Raw genomic sequence first — 23,221 nt, forward strand, 5'->3', positions numbered from 1 at the left:
GTCAATTTTTGTGATTAGTTTTTAGTTCACACTTTATAAATAAATATTAGCAACATTTAATAGATTCCTTTTCTTTTTTATTTCCTTGTACGAAGTAAAGACAGTACTGTGATCGCGAAAATCTCGGTTTAGATTTCAACAGAAATATCCATTTTGACTATCGCTGAATCCATTTTGACTAGTTTCGTGAATCCATTTTACAGACGTTATTAGTGTTAACTGGTTTCTTTCCGATTAATAATTTTTTCCTTTGGGTTTTAGTCTCTAACCTATTACATTAGTTCTATATTGTTGTATTTCTGCTTTACTCGTCATTTCGTTATTTCTGAAATATTGTCGGTATTTTTTGATGTGGAAGCTCTCCACCCCACCTCACTTTATCTTCACCCCAGAATAACCATGTTATTCATCCATTTCTGTTTCCTCTTCACTTCTTGATTTAGAATTATTGAGTATTTTTTGATGAGCGCTCATGAAATTCACATTTTTTTAAAAATAATTTTAATTTTTTACGCGCTACGTAAACATTTTTCAATGAAAATTTGGTATCTGCTCAGTGATTTTTTTTAAAGAATAAAAACATTTCTATATTTAGCTACGAATAGACTTTAGCTACAAAATTGAAACAAACATGGTCGAGGCCAATGGTAGTAAAGAGATGTTGCATGTTATATATGTACTGTAAAAATTATACATAGAAGCATTCACTTTTGAATTAAATGTTGTACTTTTTGTGTTTTGATATTACACGTTTAGCGATATTTTGAACTCCAATAGTACTAATGATCGTTCACTCTAAACTGAGCCCGTTTTCTTGTTGGTATGTGTTTCACTTTACCTGCTTATAATTTTTGCCATATACCTTAAAGTGAAATGAAAATGGGGAAACATTTTTTTAAAAATAAGCATGAAAACATTATATTTCAGTTCAGTTACATTTGTAATAAAAATACTTTCAAAAAATACCTCGAATTTTTTTTAGACAACGTTTTTTTTTCTCTCATTTGATGAAAGAGATTTTTCTTTTTCTTTTTTTCTTTTCTTTGCTTAGTTAGTTTATTTAAAAATTTTGGTTTGGAGCTCTGATATGTCACTTTTCCTCAAAAAGGTGGGTTTACGAATCGCGGCGCTAGGTAGCAGTACTTACTAGTAATAGGTAGCTTACAAGAACTTGATAATGTACTTGAAATAACAAAATTTTAAAGAAAATATACTACAGCTTGTTTTAATAGTAAATGCGCTTATGTAAATGAAAGTACTGAAGATGAAAATTTTTCTTAATTCCCATCACTTTATTAGAAAAAATAAAAGTATTAGTTTAGAAGAGATTATAGCAGATAATAAAATACAAAAACATGAACAGAAGGAAAGTGTTGCAAATGTGGCAACAAAGATTTGTTACATAAAACAGAAATAAATTTATTAGTAAAATTTTTTTCTACAATTAGAACTATTTGAACTAACTGATGTAGAAATAAAAAAATAATATAACTTACAAAATAAATGACTTACTTAAATAATAAACTTACATAAATAATAACTTACTTATATAATAATAACTTACAAAATAATAAGTGCAATATTACATCACGGATCTTCGATTCGTGAAGGTCATTATACTAGTTTTATTAAAAAAGGAAAAATATTGTTTAAAGTGATATCACATTTACAGACATCATACAATTCTTTTGATTATTCGTTTTTTAATATAGATGAAGTCGAGCCGGTAAGAGTTTTATTTAACACCTATTATTTTTAAACAAAATTGTAAATTAATAACAGATTTTGATAGTAGAAATGTAGTATCTTACATTTTTTGATATCAGTATCATTTTGTTAAAACAGTTTTATTTATACTGCAGAAATTTTTGTTTTTTGAGCGGAAGAAACGATATCTTTTCTTTTTTTCGCCTGTAATCTCCTTGCCCCCGGAGCCGGATCCGTAATTATGCATAAACCCAGCTCCGAAGGGTGCCTTTGCCTCAAACTACCTCGGTAGGGCGCTAGGCTCCATTCAGGTATCCAGGACTAGGTCTTTTGTTACATGCCATTTCTATAGCGAAGGAACCCCAAGGGATTCCTCTGCTGGGACTCCGGTCTTGACGCCCTACCTCTAATGGAGAATCCCAGGAGAAATCTCCCACCGGGACTACGGTCTTGCATTCCTCCCCAATGGTGTCTGCAAGGGAGTCCCACTCCCAATCACTAGTGGTAAGACGCAGAGCCTCCCACCCCTCTCGGATGGGGCTGTCTCCTAAAGACACCGCAGCTTCGTTGTGTAAACTCCAGCGGATTCATGATGTGGGCGATGTCGTCTTACATCCACGGCCTCCAGGCGCATGCCCATGCTATTTGCATGCGTGACACCGAGACTCCTGCATACAGTCCTTTTGCAAGAGGCCAGGCTCACCACTGATAAAGAAGTGGCCACTGTGATCTGTTCCAAGACACAAATTGGCCCTGTGGCCTGGCTTTCAGCACCGAAAATATAAGTCATCAAAGGTGCGCCTCATCTCCCGCCAGGCCACCCACCTAATTTGAATTTCCACATCGGATAGAAGCTTGTCCGCCAAGATGGGCGGCACTACCAAGGTGACCACTTGCATCACCCCAAATGATGGCCGCATGGTTAGTATATCTAGTGAGACTAACTCCCCTGTAACCCGACGAAGTTCCTTTAGAAACTCTTCTTTCGTTGTGAATACGTCCACGTCCTTAACTACAACTTAGACTATCCGGCCGCCTCTTCCCGTCAGAGCTGTAGTGACACCCTCTAACTTTTCAGTGATGTCCTTGCTCAGTTGTTCAGCCACACAAATATCAGCACGCACCCAGAGATGTAGGTTCTCGTTCTGCCTCTTTCGTGCGGAGAGGATCTCGACCTTTTCCGGCAACACTGCCCTCTTGACGGATTGGAGGAGCATAGATCTTATCTTCTGTCCTAACCACCACCGTGGTTGTTGGCGGACTCATAGATTGTCTCTTGCTCTTTAACGACGATGTCGATGGTACTCGAGAAAGACACAAATAATTTTTCTTCTCCACCCGCCTACACATGTATTCCACGGAACGCCGTAGAATCTGCCCAAACCGAATCGAGGGCCCACAAAAGCAGCATCTTGTTCATCTTGCATCACTTGCGGTACGGACCTTCAAATGTCCAAGGCCACCTCCCAGTCCCCAACTGCCGAATCAACCACTAAAGCATAGCCAGTTCGACCCACATATTATTATGATGTGTCCATAATAGATGTAGATCTCTCTTGATCAGAAACTGTCTCCGGTAAGTATAAGAAACTCCAGTAACTTGCTTTTAACTTTTTCTTTCACTTGCTGGTGGGAAACCGCGGAGTCTTGGCTACTCGGAAGATTTAAAAAGACGCTTCCCGGTTTTCTCAGTCATCTTCTCAGTCGTCTTCCTCTCTTTGCGCTTCGTCAACAACCGACCCGCGCGCCGATGTTCTTTCATCACCGCTTCCGCCAAGCTATCACTGCCACTACTGTCCGATAGGGCTTTTCCACCTGAACCCTAGAAGACTCCTTCCTAGTGGATCATCGCCCCACCATAGGAGAGAAATCCTCTTCGTCTGGTGGAAGCACTCCCTCTTACTGATGTGAGTCAGCCATAAGAGTATTAACAACATTGAAACAAAATTAATTAATCCAAAAGAAATTAATTAAGTAAACGAAAAATAAATTAAAGAAAAATTAAGTTAAATCGAAAGTGATAAATTAAAATTGAACTTCAACCTAGAAATTCCTTCAACTCGAATTAATAGTCTATAATAGCTGTGTAGCTAGGTAATCATGCCTTATTTACCCTAGACCCAAAATTGAAAAATAAATATAACATATTTATTTTACAGAAAATAAAGCAACAACACATATAAACACAGAAACATAAAACAACAGAAAAGAAAACAACGCTACCACTCTCGCAACGGAGGCCAGCGAAAAAGTGATTTCTTTCTTTTTCTGTTTAGCCTCTTGAACCACGTAAGCTATTAATTAAAAAAATGAATGAGGATGATATGTATGAGTGTAAAATAAGTATAGTCTTGTACAGTGTCAGGTCGATCATTCATGAGATGTGTGGTTAATTAAAATCCAACCACCAAAGAACTTCGGTATCCACGATCAAATCCGTATAGAAGTATCCGTAAGAAGTAATATCTGCGAGATTCTTACCGTACGGTTTACAATTTCATTGTAATTTTTTTGGATTACTCTAATATTTTACTTTTTAAATTACATTTAAATGAAAAATAAATGTAAAGAAAACTTAACCAACCATTTTTTTAAATTCTACTATTGTTCTCCAACGAACGTATGTCTCGTATAACTTTGCAAATGAGAATTATTAAAAAAAAAGTTGCATAATATACTTTAAAAGATTGAATCATTAATACAAAATTAATTGAAATTACAATATATTTGGATTTTTTGAATATTTCATTCGGAAAATTGAATTTCAATCGTTTACCAGCTTATATTAGTTTTAAATTAATAATAATTTTCAAAAGAAAGACGTTTAACAAAATTAATAAAAATATTTTTTGGTAAATTACTTTATATTTAGTTTTAATTTGTAATTTAATTTATTAAATTTGATTAAATATAACTCACAAGTCAAATGGTGAATATGTAAGCGTGTTACAGTAAAATATATAAATATAAATTTACATTATTTTTGTTAAGAAGTTTATATAAAGAAAAAAGAAAATTAATGTTTACATTTTAAAAATCTTTGTAATTTTGATAAAAAAATTGTTGAAGGGGAGGTTGCTGTTTATATTTCATTTATCGTCGAAGTAAAACAATGAAGTTATCTGTTATTTGATAAGGACAGTAGGTAAAAATCAACATTTTAGTCTCGTGTTTTATGGAAGTTACAAAACTTAAAATTGCGTAAACAAAGGTAAATGTTGTTTTTGAAAATCTAAACGATGAGTAATATTTTTTCAACAAATACTTAAATAATGTTAACAGAAGAGGCAGTGGTCTGTTTTATAAATAAATTACTCATTTCCTATAAGTACACAAGTCTGATCACGTATAAAATTCTGTTGGACATATCTGATAAAGCGAACTCATTATTTTTGTATTGTATAATATCAAATGAGAGAACATTTTTTTTGAATAGGTTTTGATTACAATGGTCAACATAATTTTTGTCTCACGAGTACGAATAGGTGCCCTAATGCAATTTTTTATTCTGTTTTCAAATATGCATTCGGAATTTTTCCATCACCCACAGTTTTTTTGTTATTTTAATTTTTTTAGATATTTTAAAACGTTTTTTCGTCCGTTTGTCCATTGTTAAGTCAAACCTCCTAGATCAATGTAAATATGATGGAAACAAATGAGCTAACTCAAAGGGTAGCGTTGCTACTGTTGTGCAGGTTCTCAGACGTGTATAGACGTTCACGTGATCTAATGTAGCACATATTCATCAGAATGATGTCAGTTGTGAGATAGTGAACCAGTAAATATGACATTGTGAGTGCTCTGTGTGTCAGAATTATTGTGTATTAAATATTTACAACTTTATTTCTTTTAATTCGTTGTTAGTTGCAAAATACCTAGAATTTTTTTTTTTAATTATCCTAAAAATGTTTGTTATGTGTGTGGGAAAGTGACACTCAAATCCCAAAGGCGAAACCTTACTCCATAAGTAGAAAAGTGTTATGAACTTTATTTTGGGTGTAAAGTCAGAAACCAAACTAGGTCTTGGGCTCCACATATCTGTTGTTTATCGTGGTCTAGGCTTCTCCCTGGAAAAATGTCACACGCCATATGCCATTTGCTATCCGTATGATTTTGAGGAAACCCACAGATCACTCTTCTGACTGTTATTCCTGTTTAGCAAACATTAAAGGGATTACGTCAAAATCTAAACACACAGTGGTGTACTCTCACTTGCAATCTGAAATGAGACCAGTTTCACGGAATTGAAACTGGTGAAATTAGAATTGCCCATACCAATGCCTCCAGAACATGTGACATTAGATGAAGAGAGCTCAGAGTCTGATGGAAGTTAGGAAGAAAAAGAAACAGATTCTGATGATACAACTTTTGAACAAAGCAGTTAATCTGAACCTCATTAACTGACTCAAGAAAATCGAGAAGTTTAAAAAAAAAAACAGTTTGAAATGCTTGCTTCCCGGCTAAAAGAATTGAACCATCTTCAAAAAAATACAAAGATATGTACTTATCGTAATCGTCATTCTCAATTCATATAATATTTTTCTGCTTAGTGTTTTGTAGTTACAGTTCTTCTCTTACAATTTGAAATGAACATAACCCAACAGAATGGCGCTTGTTCATTGATTCCTCTAAAACATTGATTCCTTAAAGTTAGTTTAAAACCTGTGGTTCTACACAATGGCACTGAATTTCCATCAGTACCTGTGGCTCACTCTGCTAGTATGAAAGAAACATATGAAAACTTTAAATTTACATTGGGAAAGCTTCAATATGCAGTGTGTGAATGGAATATTTGTATTGATTTGAAGGTAATTGTACTTATTCTTGGTATGCAGCTTGGTTACATAAAGTCTGTCGTTTTTTTTTGTTTTTTTTGTTTCTTTTGTAAATGGGTTAGTAAGAACAGAAAAAATCATTCCATTAGAAAATAATGACCTAAACGCGAATCACTCATTCTTGAACAGATAAAAGTGACTTCGGCGCGCCGGAAGGAGGAGGTACATTTCACCGATTCTAAGTAGGGTATAAAAAAGATTTCCATCTTAAAGAAAAGAAAAACTTCAAACTTACTCAATAGGACAATGATTGTACGTGAAAAAAGTTTCACATGTTTAGCATACGACAAGCCTCATCTTCTTACAATTCCAGCAACATTTTGGTCATCCCTTGCCGTAAGGGTTAGTCATATCAAAAGTTGTATCAGACAAAGGTTTTAGATAATGTTTAGAGGACTAACGACCACTTTAAATGGATTCGATACTGTGCCTATTAAGGAAGGTATAATTTTTGTCTTCAAAACACCATTTTTTCCACCCCCTGGGCCAATGATTGGCGATATCAAAAAACTTTACTTAGATAAGTTTTAGGTCTTTATCCATAGAATAGTACGAACTTTAAACGAATTTGATATTTTACTTATTAAGAAAGTGATAGCGATATTTTGTTTTTTGAAAATCCCCATTATTTCCTCCCTTTTGGTCCGATTTTTCCCACTAACGAACTCGACCGTGATTTTGGGTCGTTATATTTTATGTATCAATTTGAAAGCGATTGACGGAAAATTATGGCAGTTCAGTTATAGTGTCCACAAGAAAGTGAAATAAATATATATATAAACTTTTGAACTGACGGTGGTTTTGGGGTCTGGGGGATGTGAAACGCGAAGATATGTCGAAATTTTCCGTAAGTCGAATCATGCTACCCATTACAATAGGTAACTTTCTTATGAAATGTACCTAAAATGTGAAACATGACTCATTGTGTAATCCTGAAAATGTATACTACCTTCCTTCGTTATATATCAAACTAGGATTAATGAGGAATTTCGTCAAGGTCATGGACAATACTCCTGGTTTCATCTACATAAAACAGAAGTTTCCTAAAATTATTGATGCAAGAATTAAAGGAGTATCGGTGGGTCCACAAATACGATCAGTAATGCATGATGAAAAGTATGAGGAACTATTGAATCTACTGGCTGGAGAAAGCAGCTTGGCAAGCATTCAGAAATGTTACTCAGAGTTTTTTGGGAAATCGAAAGGCGGAAAATTACAGTGATATTGTCAACGATCTTATAAAAATTTGGATTGTAATATGTCCTTAAAAGTACACTTCCGGCACTCGCACCTAGATTTCTTCCCGGAAAATCTTGGTGTAGTGAGGGATGAGGTCGGGAAACACTTTCATCAGGAGATTTCAGCTATGGAAAAGAGGTATCAAGGCAAATGGAATCCTAATATGCTGGCTGATTATTGTTTGACCATCAAGAGAGATGTTCCACAAGCCAAATATAGCAGAAAATTCTCATTTCTTACTTTTCTAGGCGAGTCAAATGTTTAAATATTGTGTAGTTAAGAATGCAGAAAATATTAAGATATTTGAAATTATAGATTCCTGTCTCTCGGAAACCTTACGTGAATAGAAAAATCGATATCATACATGAATTCAGGAGGAAAACTACTATCAGAATCACACATTTTTCTTCCTGAGACAAAAAAAAACTCTTTTTTGTTCCCCAGTGTTATTTTGTTAATATTAATAATTAAAAAAAAAAAACAATTATTTTCATTTACTGGATTAAATTATTTTTTACATTTTTTTAATTTAAATATAACAAAATCTCTGAAGATGACATCTGATGGAACGCTTAGAAAGTTACGTCTTGTCCAATTTTAACGTTTGGAATACTTTGATATGAATACTTATCAAATTAAAAGTTACGTTTTAATAAGTATATGTGCATGGGCGTTCTTTTGATGTATACAATCAATTAAAAATCTATCGGTTCATAAATTAGAATCATGAAATTTTTCCGCAATTAGAACGCGTTTTTAATTATTTATAATGTTCAATTTTTCCGGGTAATCCAGTGTTGGTTAATTATTAATGTTATATAAAAATTTGAGAATCGAATCATAAAACTTGTAACCTTAAAAGAACGCGAAAATGTAGTACTAGTAGTAAATAGTATACCTATTCGTATAAATCCATGGCGTTTTATTAGTCGATAATGGAGGTCTGGCAATTACCGTATTGCAGGATAGTCTCTAGAGTATAGAGTTGCAAGAGGGAACTCCAACGAACTGTTCGTTTCATACAATGTTCTGCTTAAACATAGTAACTGGTCTACAACCTAGAGCTGACTTTCTATTACATGATTTTACCTTGTATGTCTTTTATTTACTAATTAATATTCCATGTTTATTCATATGCTTACTCAGTAAGGAAAAAATATTGTATATTTTACCGTATTAGTAATAATTTGCTGATTTTAACCGCTTCATTTGATTTTCAGTAATTTACAAAGAAAAAATCTGATGTGGGCACCACATGACTTCCGTGTTCGCCTATTAAATTATATATACACTTTTTAAACAAAAAAATGAAAAGTACGTAAAATTTTAATTCAATAATAAATTCTTATATTTTTTCATATATGCATACATATATATATTTTTATTGTTATTATTGAAATATTATTTATCATAATTTTGTTTTTAATCAGATTTTAATAATTATTAATAAATCAATATATTGAAATAAAAAAAGGTTTGAAAAAAGGAGAAGTCTGATTCGAACCGATGTGCCTTCCACTTCTAAGATCTAAATATTTCATTAATTAAAATTTAATTTGTCAATAACTCTTTAACAAATGAAAATAAGTGCCACTTATGATATATCGTTGAAAAGGTCTCAATGAGGGCTTATTATTGTAGTTAAGAAAAAGTCCAAAATCCAAATTGTTTTGGATTTTGGGCCTTTTTTGGACACTTTTGGTTCGTCGATTGCAATCAAAAAGGGAGGTGCGCAACTAGATGTTACTAGAGCCCTAAATTCAAAATTTCAACATACGTACTACGGCTAATCGTTTTTGAATTATGCGAGGTACATACGTACGTACGTACAGACGTCCCGCCGTAACTAGTCAAATTGGATAATTCTATTGAAATCTAAAAACCGTAATTTTTCGCGATCACAATGCTTCCTTTACTTCGTACAAGGAAATAAAAAAAATATACTAAACGTTTGTTAAAAAATATTTTACAAAATCTAAAAATAAATATGCATTTCCATAAATAAACGATTATTCTATTCAAGGATAAAGGAAATTTATTAAAGATAAATAAAAAATAAAGCAATTTTAAACGAAGATTTATTATTAATAAATAAATATAATATTATATTTTTTTACAGCTCAATTTCTAGTTGTTTTACTTTAGTTGTGTATTTATTCTTTTTTAATCTAGAACTGTGCTACACAGCAAAGAAATAAACGAGATAACAGATTTATAATGGCATGAAAATTAAACAAATATTCAATAATAATATTGAAAAGAAAAATTATCAGTGAACTTTAATATTATATTTTTTTGTTAAATTTGCTCAAATAACTTTCCTTTACATTCTTTATTAGCCCATCGAGGTGTCTAGTGATTAACCGATCGTCTAAAATCAGTTGTTTAACGGCTGATTTTCAAAGTCAAAGGTTCTATGGTTCAAAACATAATAAAAGGTACTTGCTTTTCGATTCCGTTACTTTGGTGGTTGGGGTCCAATTAATCACAAGCCTCAAGAATGGTCAGTCTGAATCTGTGCAAGATTCAGACTGACCATTGTTGAGGCAATACACCTCATTTACATACAAACATATCATCCGCATTTTATTGTGCCGTGGGGAGGGGGATTGCTTATTCTTCACCAGTTGCACAGATTGCAATGTACACATTACGAAAATAAAATATATCCTTTATTGCTTATTTTTCATAAACATTAACATAATGCGATTATTACACGACTGCCAGAAAAGAGTGTAATGTATTTAGGGTGTATGTGTGACATACATACATACATATATATATATATATATGTTTGTTCCACCGTAACAGCTCAACAGCCAAACCGATTTAGATGTATGACCCCGCGTTGGAATCCTTACAGTGCCCGGAGTGTCGTAAGCTACACAAATACATATATATATATATATATGTGTGTGTGTGTGTGTTTGAATGGAGAGTTGCCAGTTGAAGCACAAACCTTTTATGAATTGAATTAATGAAGTGTAAACTGTTATCCTCTATCATTGTGTTTGAGCTGAACGATTCAAATCGATTGAATGAATAATATTACAAAAATTATAGAATTGAATTTACGCTAAATAAATTAAAATTAATTAAATAAATTTAAAAAAATGTCTGTTTAATAATAAGTGGCTTCCCGAGGCGACTGCGTGTGAGGCTAGACTGGTGAGGTGGTACTAGCACCACGTGCAAGGCTTGACTAATCATCACCATCACCTCGTAACAAACGTGGTGTACTTGGGGCGCTGTTTTGCGAGGAGCAGTAGGGTGCTCTTATAATACATCTGCAAAGAATCGTCTGATTTTCAGAATTAAAACTAGGTATTTGTATCATTCTCCATTTAACAGATCACGGTTATTCGGTTTTTATATCTTCGCAACCGATCTTCCGATTTTCAAAATTCAAACAGGGTATTAGCTAGTATAATACAAAATCATGATGGAACCAAGTCAAAACAAAAATTAACTGATATACTTAGAAATATCGAGTGGCCTGCGCTACGTGAAGACCAGCTTGAGCCCGGCGAGCTTCCCTAAACGGTCTTTATAGAGTTTGATGACAGTATGATTAGACGTAATGGTGTCGGTATCGGATTGAGGATCGTACCCATTATTGTAGAATTTGATGCTTTAGGCAGACAGGGTGACCTATGCTGCCACTAACAATTGAAATATTTACAATTTCCTTATTTGGTTACTGAACCAAATGAGGAAATTACATATTTAACGTACTGACGTTAAATACGTAATATCCATAAGTTTTATGATCACTAAAAAGTATTAAATAATAAAAACTTTTATAAAAGTTAAAAAACCCGACTGCCAAAAAAAATGAATTAAAAAAACCACAATAAATCGAGCTAAAAAAAAAAAAACAAGTTATGGAAATAAAGGACCAAAGATCGTTATGCAGTATTTAATTAAATGAAATGATGGGTTACCAATCAACATTCAGAGAGTTTTAATTTGTTTTAAATGTTTTTTTCATGTTGTAGAAATATCAGTCGTTTACGGTTGTCTAATGATTGTGAAGTTTTCACCAGGTCTTAACATCGATAAGAAAATTTTGTCCTCCAACGAAAATATTTAATTGCAGTCAGGAGGGCTCTTTAATATAAAATAATTACCATTCAGAGCTTTTTAATATAGGACAATTACTATTCAGAGCCTCCCCCCACAGCAATATTTTCTTTGAAGGACAACTTTTTCTTATCGATATAAGATCTGGTGAGAACTTAATCATTAGAAAAACTTAAATGGTTGCTACTTCTACAACATGAAAAATATATTTAAACAAATTAAATCTGTCTGATAGTTGATTGATCACCCATTATTTTATTTAATTAAATACTGCATAAAGATGTTTAGTCCTTCATTGTCATACGTTGTTTTCTTCATTATTTTTTTATTATTTTTTTAAATTTATTTATTGTCGTTCTTATAATTCAATGTATTTATTTGTTTTGTTTTTTATTTTTTATTTTTAGGGAGTAGTGTTTTTTAATTTTTATAATTGTTTTTATTATTTACAATGTACTTTTCTCACTTCTTTTCGAATTGTAATTGATTCTTATACGAATTCCAAATAACTTTTCTTTTTCTGTTTAAAATATATTTTCTGTAAATTTTTTCTCAAGTAATAAATAATTTTTATATAAGTAATATTTTATATATATAAAGATTTTTCTAATTATACTATTAGTATTTTTTGTTCTCTTTTTTAATTTTTATGCGTTTATTGGTGTGACTAATATCTCATGTTAGTTCAAATATGATGGTTTAGTTATGATGCTTTATATTTAAATATAATGCATCATTTAAACTGATTTTAACGATTCCGATCGCTGTAGAAAGCGTATTCACAGAATAAACATCTAAATATCTACTTTTTTGCAATTAACATTATTTGTATGAAATATTTGACTACCAAGTAACACATTTTTGATATACTTTACAGAATTTTTATCGATAACAGCCATTATTATGTTTTGATATCTCCTGTCATGTGTTAATATATTATGCTTGTGATCACTGTACTACTCTGATGAAGAAAATAACTCTGATTAGATAATGGAAAATACGCAAGAAAAACAATTAGTAATATGAATATGGTTTTATTTCAATGTAACATTATCTAATTTTTTACTGTATCTAAAAAAAATCACGATGTAAAAATATTTTTAAGAATCCTGACTATAAAAAAATGTAGCAGTCCATTCATTTCGAATTCATATAAATTTATCTTTTGAAATGAAAGATAATGATAACACGATTTCTGATAGCTAATATTTTTAAATTAATAATAGTTGTAATTGCTTATCTGATTTACTTTTTAAAAGACATGTTAACGTATATTCTTAAATAGAAACATATTCAATGTTACGTAACGCGATCGTTATTCAATTTTTTTTTTTGAAAACTGAATATTCAAGCCAATGATAATTGCATAAAATCCACCAGCACGATATAAATAAGTAATATAATGGCAGATATACTGAAATTCCCTTTGAAATTCCTCAAAAATTACTGTACTGTTTTTCCATAAAGAAATTATTTGTTTTCTCTCTCTCTCACTCTCTCTGTTTTTATCAAGTATTGACTCTTATATGTAAAATTTTTATGGTGTTTTAAATATTAGGGGCTGAAATGACTGCTTTTTATTTATTTAGATTTAATTATTTCTCTATATTTAATGACTCATGAATTATTTAACGATGGAAAGAAAATAAATGTTGAATGTATTTTTTTAATGTTTTAGATGAATGTATTAAAAATAATGTTAAAAAGTATTCTCAGATATTCATTTAATTTAATGGGATTAACATTTTTAACTGATTTTTCTGACAGTGATTAAATACTTTAACTTCATTCTGATAAAAAGTTGTTACGAGAAAATGTTTGACACTGTTTCAGAGCATATAAAGTGAATTACAGGCCTGTCCATCATTATAAAGTCAATTATTAGGGCCCTATGTTACATATAAACGTCTTTCTGTGTGTGCACTTTGAGCGTAAAAAAAATGTAGGATTAAATATCTGACATCTATTTATTGCTATATTGTTGAACAGAACGTTAAAAATTTCTTTGTGCATTCTTCGTATTTTCAAAGATCATAATACTTTGTTTTGCTCTGTAATTTTAGTAATATTTTAGAAATTGCAAAAAAAACAATAGTTGAATACTGTAATAGAATTTAAATATGTTAGATTCACGCTAGTTACTTTACTAAGAAGATTTACATTTAAGCTTTAAAAAAAAAAATTGTTTTCTTATAAAAAGAGATTCAGATATCTGAATGCATTATCGAGTCACTGGCGTGGGAAGGAACTTCTGTTGCAAACTAAAGGAACTTATTACTTAACTTGTTTTTTTATTCTTTCTGCGTTACCTTTCTTAGTTCGAACTCTCATGGAAAACTTTTAATTCTGATATCTAATGTATGTTCGAGAATTTATTATTGAATTACTACTTAATTTTTTTTAAGGGGTTCCTACAGATTGGTTCTCATTCCACATCTCGATCTCCATACTTTCCTGTCCATCCAGTCACCCTCCATTACCTTGTATCTGGTGACCATTAGTTACCTATTCCTCTCTCTTCTGTTGCTCTCTGCACCTTCTCTTCACGTTTTTCTGGGCCTGCCTCTTTCCTTCTTGCGACAGGACAATAATCCAGCGCTCTTTTTTGCGACTTCTTATCCGTTGAACACGTCCATACCAAACTAATTGTTTTCCATAATTTTTTTGAAATTATGGAAGTTGTCCTTTTGCCTACCTCTAATTACCTCATTCTTTGTTCCGTCTACTTTTGAAACTCGCCACGCTCTACAGAAAAATTCCATTTCCAAAGCCCCCTACCTATTCCTTTTTCTCATCTGCCAGTTCTCTGAGCCATAAGGAACAATAGATATAGGTCAACTACCACATTATAAAACATCTATTTAGTTCTTTCTGTTAGCGTTAATGACCAGACTAATATTATTCAGTTTCCCCTCTTACATAAACCTTACTCTCCATCCTCAAGTAATAAGTGTTTCCAGATACTTAATCTTGTGGCAATTTAGCACAACCCCCACCATCACCTCAACTATATCTTCTTCTCTGTCGCCCACGAAAACGTATCGTTTTCCTTAAATTAATCTTCATGTCCCATTTTTGGTATTCCTTTCTTAATTTCATTAGCATATACGAGATATTCTCAATATAATTCACTAACACCACCGAAGCTGGTCATTCGCAAAAAACACTTTACACAGGTAATTGTTTCCCGAGTCTATTTCCATTCTTCTGCACTTTCTTCTTCATATCTTTAACGCTCTTCTACATATATTTTATATAATGTGGATGACAAACAACAACCATGCTTTAAACTCTTGTTCATCTTAAAACGTCTTGAAACATAATTCCTCATTTTCACTGAATATTCATAATTGTTATCCAAATTATATATTGCTGTGACCTATACCTCATTTAATTTTACGTTTACAAATACCTCAAATAATTTTACAGCGGAATATTGTCATAAGCTTTCTTTAAATCTATAAAAAACATGTGCATTTCCAAGTTCCTCTCTCTTTTTTTCCTCAATCATTTTTCTTTTTCTCAGTCTTTTTATAGAGTTCGTGGATTCGTGGAGGAACTCCATTTACGGGCACCTAGGCAGTGTTGGGCTCGATAACAGGTTCCGAAAGATTATTGGGTGCGTATGTGTTCCTGTGCACCACCACTACCGACTAAACCTCCACCCCTGTCTATCCACTTTTCCTGGAAACCGCTTATGCAGCATTACTTCAGAAAGGCGGAAACACACGCTCACCACAAGCGGACACCACAATCAAGGAACATCAATACAATCACACACTCAACACAAAAATACAAAACACAAGCAACACTAACACAGAGCAAAGCACAATTACGCCCACATACACAGTCATACATTGTTGTATGTGTTTGGTGTTTGCCCTCACGGGCAAACACCAAACACATACAACAATCAAACTAATTGCGGTACACATACACGCACACACACAGCCAACATCATGCGCAATCTTAAGTACTTACCACATATTTACACAGAACTTACCTGTGAAGCTTAGACTGTGGATGTCCACAGTCTAAGCTGCAGAAGAAGGGAACTTACCTACGGACCCGTACCAGCGGAGTGACGACGCCTTCAATGCATCCAGTCGCCCCCCACAAGGTCGGGGGGCCCTCTAGACACTTGACCGCAGCTCTGTCCGCTGCATAGCGACCCTTCTGCTCTTAGCCCCCTTTGGCCTTCTTCAGCGACACACAATTTGTCTACAACTACTTACAGTGGCAAATCTCGCCACTGCGTTCCAGTTCTTTTCTTTCGCTAACATAATCTGTTTGAAGTCTTCAGGTAAGAACATATCTCTCCTGCACAACGTGTCCAAGACTTCGCCACGCTCTAATTCAAAACCGGGACACCGGAAAAAGACGTGATAAGACGTCTCTTCTGTTCTACAAACAGGTCATCTGTATAATCGAGCCCAAATCTAAACAATTAGAAAGCTCCCATAGCCCAACTGAAGTTGCTATAAGGACGCCATAATCCTTTATGCCATTCCATGCACCTTAGACACTGCGTCCAACGCAGATCTGCCACTTCTGAAAACGTTCTGTCGGTGGTGGATTCCACCTGCTTGTTCGACCGCGCAGGACAGCTGCTGAAGTATCAATCTTTCCAAAATCTTGGCAGTCGTATCAATCATTGACAATGGACTATAAGATGCAGGAAGCGAAAACTCCTGGCCCGGCTTCGGGATCAGTACTAAGCGTTGTCGCCTCCACCTTCCTAGAAATATACCTTCCTACATGCATGCATTATAGGCATTCAAAAAGGCCGCAAGGTCAGCCCGAATTGTCAACTTAATAATTGCGTTAGGCAAAAGGTCAGGTCCCGGTGCTCTATCAGTTGGGACTCGACTCACTCTCGCATCAAGCTCCCCGGCAGTAAACATTGGTATCACTTCCAACTCAGCCACATCATTCGCAAGCACCTCACCTCCAGCTGGAAAGAGCCCCTCCACTATATTTGCAATCTCTCTGGGCTCACAAGTAATCGGAATTCTGGGTCTGAGTGCTCTTCTAACCAGTAATTGGTATGGTTTACCGCAAGGATTATTTTCCAATTCAGCAATAAAACGCTTCTAGCATTTTTTATTTAATCTGCTATCAGCCGAGAAAGCTCCTTCTTCTTTATTGTATAAAATACCAAATTTGCTGCCCTTGCTGAGTAAATATAGGTTCACGTCGCCGCCCGCCTAGCCCTGAGGCATTTCCTTTTTTTTACTGCAGTCTCAGACGTTCATAAATAAACAAGTAGACGACCCCTCCAATTGTACCTAAGAGGATGAACTCGCACGCACGTGTTAACGAGTCGACCAAGCATGTAGACGTCTCCTGCGCGGTGGGAGCCTCGCTCACCGCCCGATGATCCAGTCTCCCGGTAAAGGTACACGGGAAATGTATGTTTGTATGTACGTACGTATGTATCTTACATAACTGAAATCGATTAGCCGTAGGATGTTAAAATTTTGGATTTAGAACTGTTGTAACATCTAGTTGTGCTCCTCCCTTTTTGATTCCAATGGACTAAACCAAAAGCGTCCAAAAAAGCCCAAAATCGAAAACAATTTGGATTTTGGATTTTTTCTTAACTGTATTAATAAGCCCTAATTGAGAGCTTTCACCGATATATGTCGTACTTATGTTCATTGGTTCCAGAGTTATAGGTAAGGAGATTTTAATTAATGAAATATTTGGATTTTAGAAGCGGAGGCACATCGGTTCGAGTAAGACTTCATCTCCTTTTTTTAACCTTTTTTTTAATCTAAACATATTGATTTATTAATAATTAATTACTCTGTAAAAACTATTTTTACGATATGTAATAATTCAATAAAAATATGAAAAAAATAGGAAGTTATTACTAAAATAAAATTTATTTGATGTAATAGGTATACAATGAAGTTATGAAGTGCCCACACCAGATTTTTTTTTTTTTTTGATAAATTAATTCACCATAGAAGCTTACGAAGAAACTAGTACATGGAAATTTGGAAATAGAACTGGGCATCAGATTATAGTTAATGAATAAATTTCATTCGGAAGTCCCAGGTTTGAATCCCGTCAAGCAACGTATTTTTCATACGCTATAAAATCTCATTCCCATATTTCCACGTACAAACTTGTTCGTAAGCTTCTGCGGTGAATTAATTTGTCAGTCAGAAAAAAGTAATAAATTTGAATTAATCGGCAAATTTGATGACTGAATAATAGCGTCTCGACCTTTCATCCGGAGATCCCAGGTTCTAATTCCGGTCATGAATAAATGGCATTTTTCATACGTTATAAAATTTATATTTCGTATTCCCAGGCACAAACTTCGAGTTTAAGTGGTGAATTAATTCTTCAAACAAAACAAAAACAAATAAATAAGAAATCATAAACAAAATAGCGGTTAGTAGATTCCTTATTTAGTTAAACCAACAAAGGAAGTTAAGAAACATTAACTTGGACCATATTTACAAAAAACAATTAATCTGAAGATAATATATTTTATAAGAAGGAAGGGTTTTTTTTTTGTTCGGGATAAACGAAAAGAGTACCCATTTATCCCATCCAAATTTTTACCCACGTCTCTTGGCATAACTGAGAAGATTTATAGATATATTTCATTTTGATAAAACATTAAAAACAAAATAAAAAAATGAAACAAGTTAAAATGATAATTCTTCACTGTTTCTCACTCTCCACTAGGCGGCGGATATGTTGTGCTCAGGCAACTTTTACGTAGTATATTGGTTCTCCGTTAGGTGGCGGACATGTTGCGCTAACATCGGTCTACTTATTCACGAGAGTATATGTTAATTAATGCATATCAATTTCAATTCGTTTCTTTGATATTCGTATAGTAGTTCCGTTAATGTAGTAATATTCGATTTCTCAGATAATATGATATATTTGTTCTGTGATAGGCGATAAATATTTAATTATACAAATTTATAAAATTAAATAAATAATAATAACTAAATAAATATATAAATTAAAATAATCTACTCTTCGTCGTAGGGGAGCCGTGTGCAACGGCTCTGTCACCCCAATTAAGAATCCTTTTTTTTATTACTTAATATTAACTAATAATACATAAAATTAATAAACAAAAATAAGTAAATAAAAGTAGAAATATAATATACAAATAAAAATAAGCTGCGGTTAGAAATTAAATGAAATATAATCTGTAAATTGATTGTCAACGGACTGCTTATAGCGGTAGAGAGCGTAAAGCTTTGTTTTTAGCATAGAGGGAGACGTGTGTAGCCGTCCAGCACACCACCATTGGTTCCCTCTGCGTCAACAGCAGCTAAAATAAAAATGTGACCACACCCGGCAAACAAACAAACAAACCCACGCACCATCATTTTTTATAGAGAATGATTTTGGCGCTATTTTTTCAGTGATAAATATATAATTACTCAAATTTATTCATTTATCTATCTATTTTGGCGGTATTTGTTGAGTTCTTTTTCTAAAATCATACCGAAACTGAAGAGACGTAATATTGGTAGAAAATCTACAGATGCGAGGCGAATGTTCACATTGCGTTTACATGAGACTGTGAAAGAACGTGAGGATCTATTTTACGATGTTATACAATGTAGGAAAGCCACTTTAAAGTTCAAATCTGCTTTTGATTGTTATGCTCATTTGAATTATATTAATAGTAAAGATTTACAAATTGATCCAATGATTAAAATATGCAATCATTGTTTTGCAAAAAAATGAAATGATGAAGCATCTGGGATGTGTTGTTCTGGAGGGAAAGTTTCACTTCCTACACTTACTGAGTTACCAGAACCAATCAACAGTTTAGTTTTAGGATCTCATCCTTTGTCAAAACATTTTCTTATTAATGTTTGAAAATACAACACTTTATTTCACATGACTTCTTTCGGTGAAAAACAAATTGTAGATGGGAATTTTATGTTAACGCCTATAATTCAAGATCAAGTTACCATCGCTTAGGAAGTTTATTGCCAGCACCTGGTGTCGATCACCAATATTTACAAATCTACTTCCTTTCTGATGCTGATCAAACTTCTCTTCGTATTAATATTGTTCCAAATTTGTAGAAAGAACTAGCAGCACTCTAGCAATCGAAGGATTTCCTAGAATCAAAAAGGATACTGTTCTGGGTAGAGCATATACAGTTCAGCCAAACCAAAGTGAATGCTTTCATCTGCGTATGTTATTGCATAATGTTGAAGGACCTACATCTTTTGATTACTTGGAAACTGTTGACGATGTGTTATACCTTACTAGCTGCTTGTGCTGCAAATGGCTTATTGGAAAATGATAGTCATTAAAAAGACAAGCTTGTTGATGATTTTATCTGTCAGTCATTGCCTAAATTGAGAGAATTATTTGCAATTATATTAATTTTTTGTCATTCTGCCCAACTGAACGTACTGTAGGAAATGTTCCAAAAAGAGTTTTGTAAAAATATTTTATATCAAATCCGACGTCAAACCAGTAACGTCTAGATTACAATTCCAGATGAAATATTGAACATAGGTCTCATTGAGATTACAAATATTGTCGTTACACTAAGTGAGAAGTACCAATTTCGGTTTACCAATACTAATAAGTGATAATCAAGAAGGTATTAATATTTATGATACAATGTACTTTCTTTCGACGTCGATGAACAGGAACAATTTGTATATTAATATTTCAAAATTAGTACCATATCACCGTCAAGTGTTTGATGATATAAATGACAGTGTTGCTAGCAACAAACCAAAGATTTTTTTGCAACTAAAACGTTTCAAAAGTTGCTGGTGTAGCATCATTAGAAATAGCTGCTATACTTATAAATGCTGGGAGAACTGCACATTCCACATTTAAGTTAGCGTTAAATGTTGCATATGAGCAAGAATCTGTTTGTTCTATTCGTAAAAATGGGTCCACTTGGGTAAATTTTGCGAGATGCTAAACTTATAGGATGGATGAATGCACAATGAGTAGTCGAGCTCATACTGAACCCGTTGATCAAATCCTTGAAGATATTAGGTAATGCTGTAAGTTAATGGGTGGTATAACTTTCGTGTTTGCTGGAAGACTTTCGGCAAACATTGCCTGTCATCGCGATAGGAACTAAGGCTGATGTTCAGGCATGCTTAAATCATAACCCTAAGGAAATTTCTTCTTACTATTAACTTAAGAAGTAACATGAGCGTTGATCTTGATGCTAACTTTCCCTTACAACTACTAAACATTGGAAACGGGATTCTTTCTCATAATGGTGGTTATATTTCTGTCGATGAAAACATTGGTACCATTGTGCATACAATGATGGATGATCTCATTTCCAATATTTATCCAGAAATTAGTCAACTTTTACAAAAACCGTACGAGCGCCTTTGCGAAAGAAATATTCCTAGAAATATTTCTGTATTTGGAATTAATAATATGATTTTAGAAAAGATTGAGGGACAAAACAAGGAACATCGATCTGTAGATTCCGTAATCAATACTGAAGACGCAGTCCAGTATCCTCCAGAATTTTTGAATTCTCTCAATCCTGCAGGTTTTCCAACTCATAATCTCGATGTTAAAATGAGATTACCGACTATTTTACTACGAAACCTTAACCCTCCAAGGTTATGTAACAGCACGAGGTTGCAAATCAAAACTATGCGAAATTACGTTATTGAGGCTTCTATTTTGACAGCTCCAGTTGCAGGAGAGTTTGCTCTTATACCCCCCATTCCAATAAGTCCAACAGACTTAACATTTCAGTTCAAGAAACTGCAATTCCCTGTAAAACTTTCGTTTGTTATAACAATCAATAAAGCGTAAGGCCAAACATTCAAACACATTGGTATTGATGTACGATCAGACTATTTTTCTCGTGGACAATTATATGTTGGACTTTCCAGAACTGGAAATTCGGAAAGTCAATTTATTCTAATATCAGAAAATCAAAACACCGCAAAAAATATCATACACCCGGAATTTCTATCAGTTTAATACTGTTAGAAAATGGGTTGGCTACATTATAATCTCGGGCGAAGCCGAGACGGGGGATGCTAAATATATCTATATATTTATATATATAAAATAACATGTCATGAGTGATCAACAACCAGCAAAAACTACTGAAGATTAATTGATGAAAATTTGTATACATTTACAAAGGCAAATCCATTTTAAAATTTCGAGTTTAATGGGATAAAATGGAGTAACAGTGAAATTATTTATTTTTTTTTTATTTCTCGGTAACAGACGTAGATAACAACTAAATTTTTGGTGTGTGTAATCATCATATAAATATCTAAAAATTTATTTCTGTTTTTTTTAAATCATAGGTTAAAAGTGTTAAAATGGATTTTTGTTTTTTTTTTTAGATCTTTTTTTTTTATTTCTCTGTAACAAATGAAAGGGGATGAAGAAAGGCAAAAAATATTTTGAACGATGACCGTAAATTTTCTCAATCCCGACTATAGTAAACTAGATGTTCAGTAGTATATGGGCTTGCAAATGTCCTTCAGATAAATATTTAAAAACCATTTTAGGGTTTTTCTAATTCCGATTTTTTAAGGGATAAGAAGATATCCGGCGCTGTGGCTTAACCAACACAGCGGAGGCAGTCCCATGGTGGCCACGGTGGCAACACAGGTGGCAGTCACACGATGCCCTTAGCCACCGTGTGACTGGCTGCACCTATCTTCTGTTACCAACTAAAGAACATAAAATAAAATACTTGAATACGGGAAATGGTAAGTAACTGGGTAACGTAGTATAGTGCAAGCGAAGCTGTGGTGGGGAGCTAATATATATATATATATATATATGTGTGTGTGTGTGTGTGTGTGTGTATTTCCCGGTCATTTTTATTTTCCATTTTCCCTCAGTAAATAAGTTTGAAAATTTTACCTTTAACATTGGTTGGCGGCCGTTTAAATTTTTAGTCATTAGTCATTAATAGTATCATTAATATTCATTTTATCGAATTACAATTAAATAAGTCATACCAATTTTGTCCCTGTTTTCACTTCGTTCACTAAATGAATTAAAAAAATTAATAACATGTTCTATTATAGTAAAATAAAAATCTGAAAGAAAGTGCGTTTGTAAATAACTAACACTCAAAAATTATTTCAACGATTTCGAAAAATCTATTTATTTTTTTTTTATAGATAAATATATAGGCTACAAAAAACCAATATCTTACATTAATTGTTCGAAAAATGGGAAATTATGCAATTTTTAAAAAAATTCCTTAATATATTTTTCATCATTTTGAAATTTATCAATTTCTTCATTCAGTGAGTATTATTGCATTGATTTCAATGAATCTTTGTTGTATTTTCATTCTTCTTTTTATAAATAAATTAACCAGTTAGGGC

At 33.2% G+C, this 23,221-nt stretch overlaps 1 protein-coding gene across 1 annotated transcript; it reads left to right on the forward strand.

Moving 5' to 3' along the window:
- The first annotated feature begins 21,041 nt into the window (after positions 1–21,041).
- On the forward strand, positions 21,042–21,671 carry LOC142319878 (uncharacterized). Its single transcript, XM_075357551.1, has one exon. The coding sequence runs from the start codon at positions 21,042–21,044 to the stop codon at positions 21,669–21,671; it is 630 nt and encodes a 209-aa protein (XP_075213666.1).
- Positions 21,672–23,221: the final 1,550 nt, after the last annotated feature.

This window comes from Lycorma delicatula, chromosome 2 (assembly GCF_047948215.1).
Source record: "Lycorma delicatula isolate Av1 chromosome 2, ASM4794821v1, whole genome shotgun sequence".
NCBI lineage: Eukaryota > Metazoa > Arthropoda > Insecta > Hemiptera > Fulgoridae > Lycorma > Lycorma delicatula.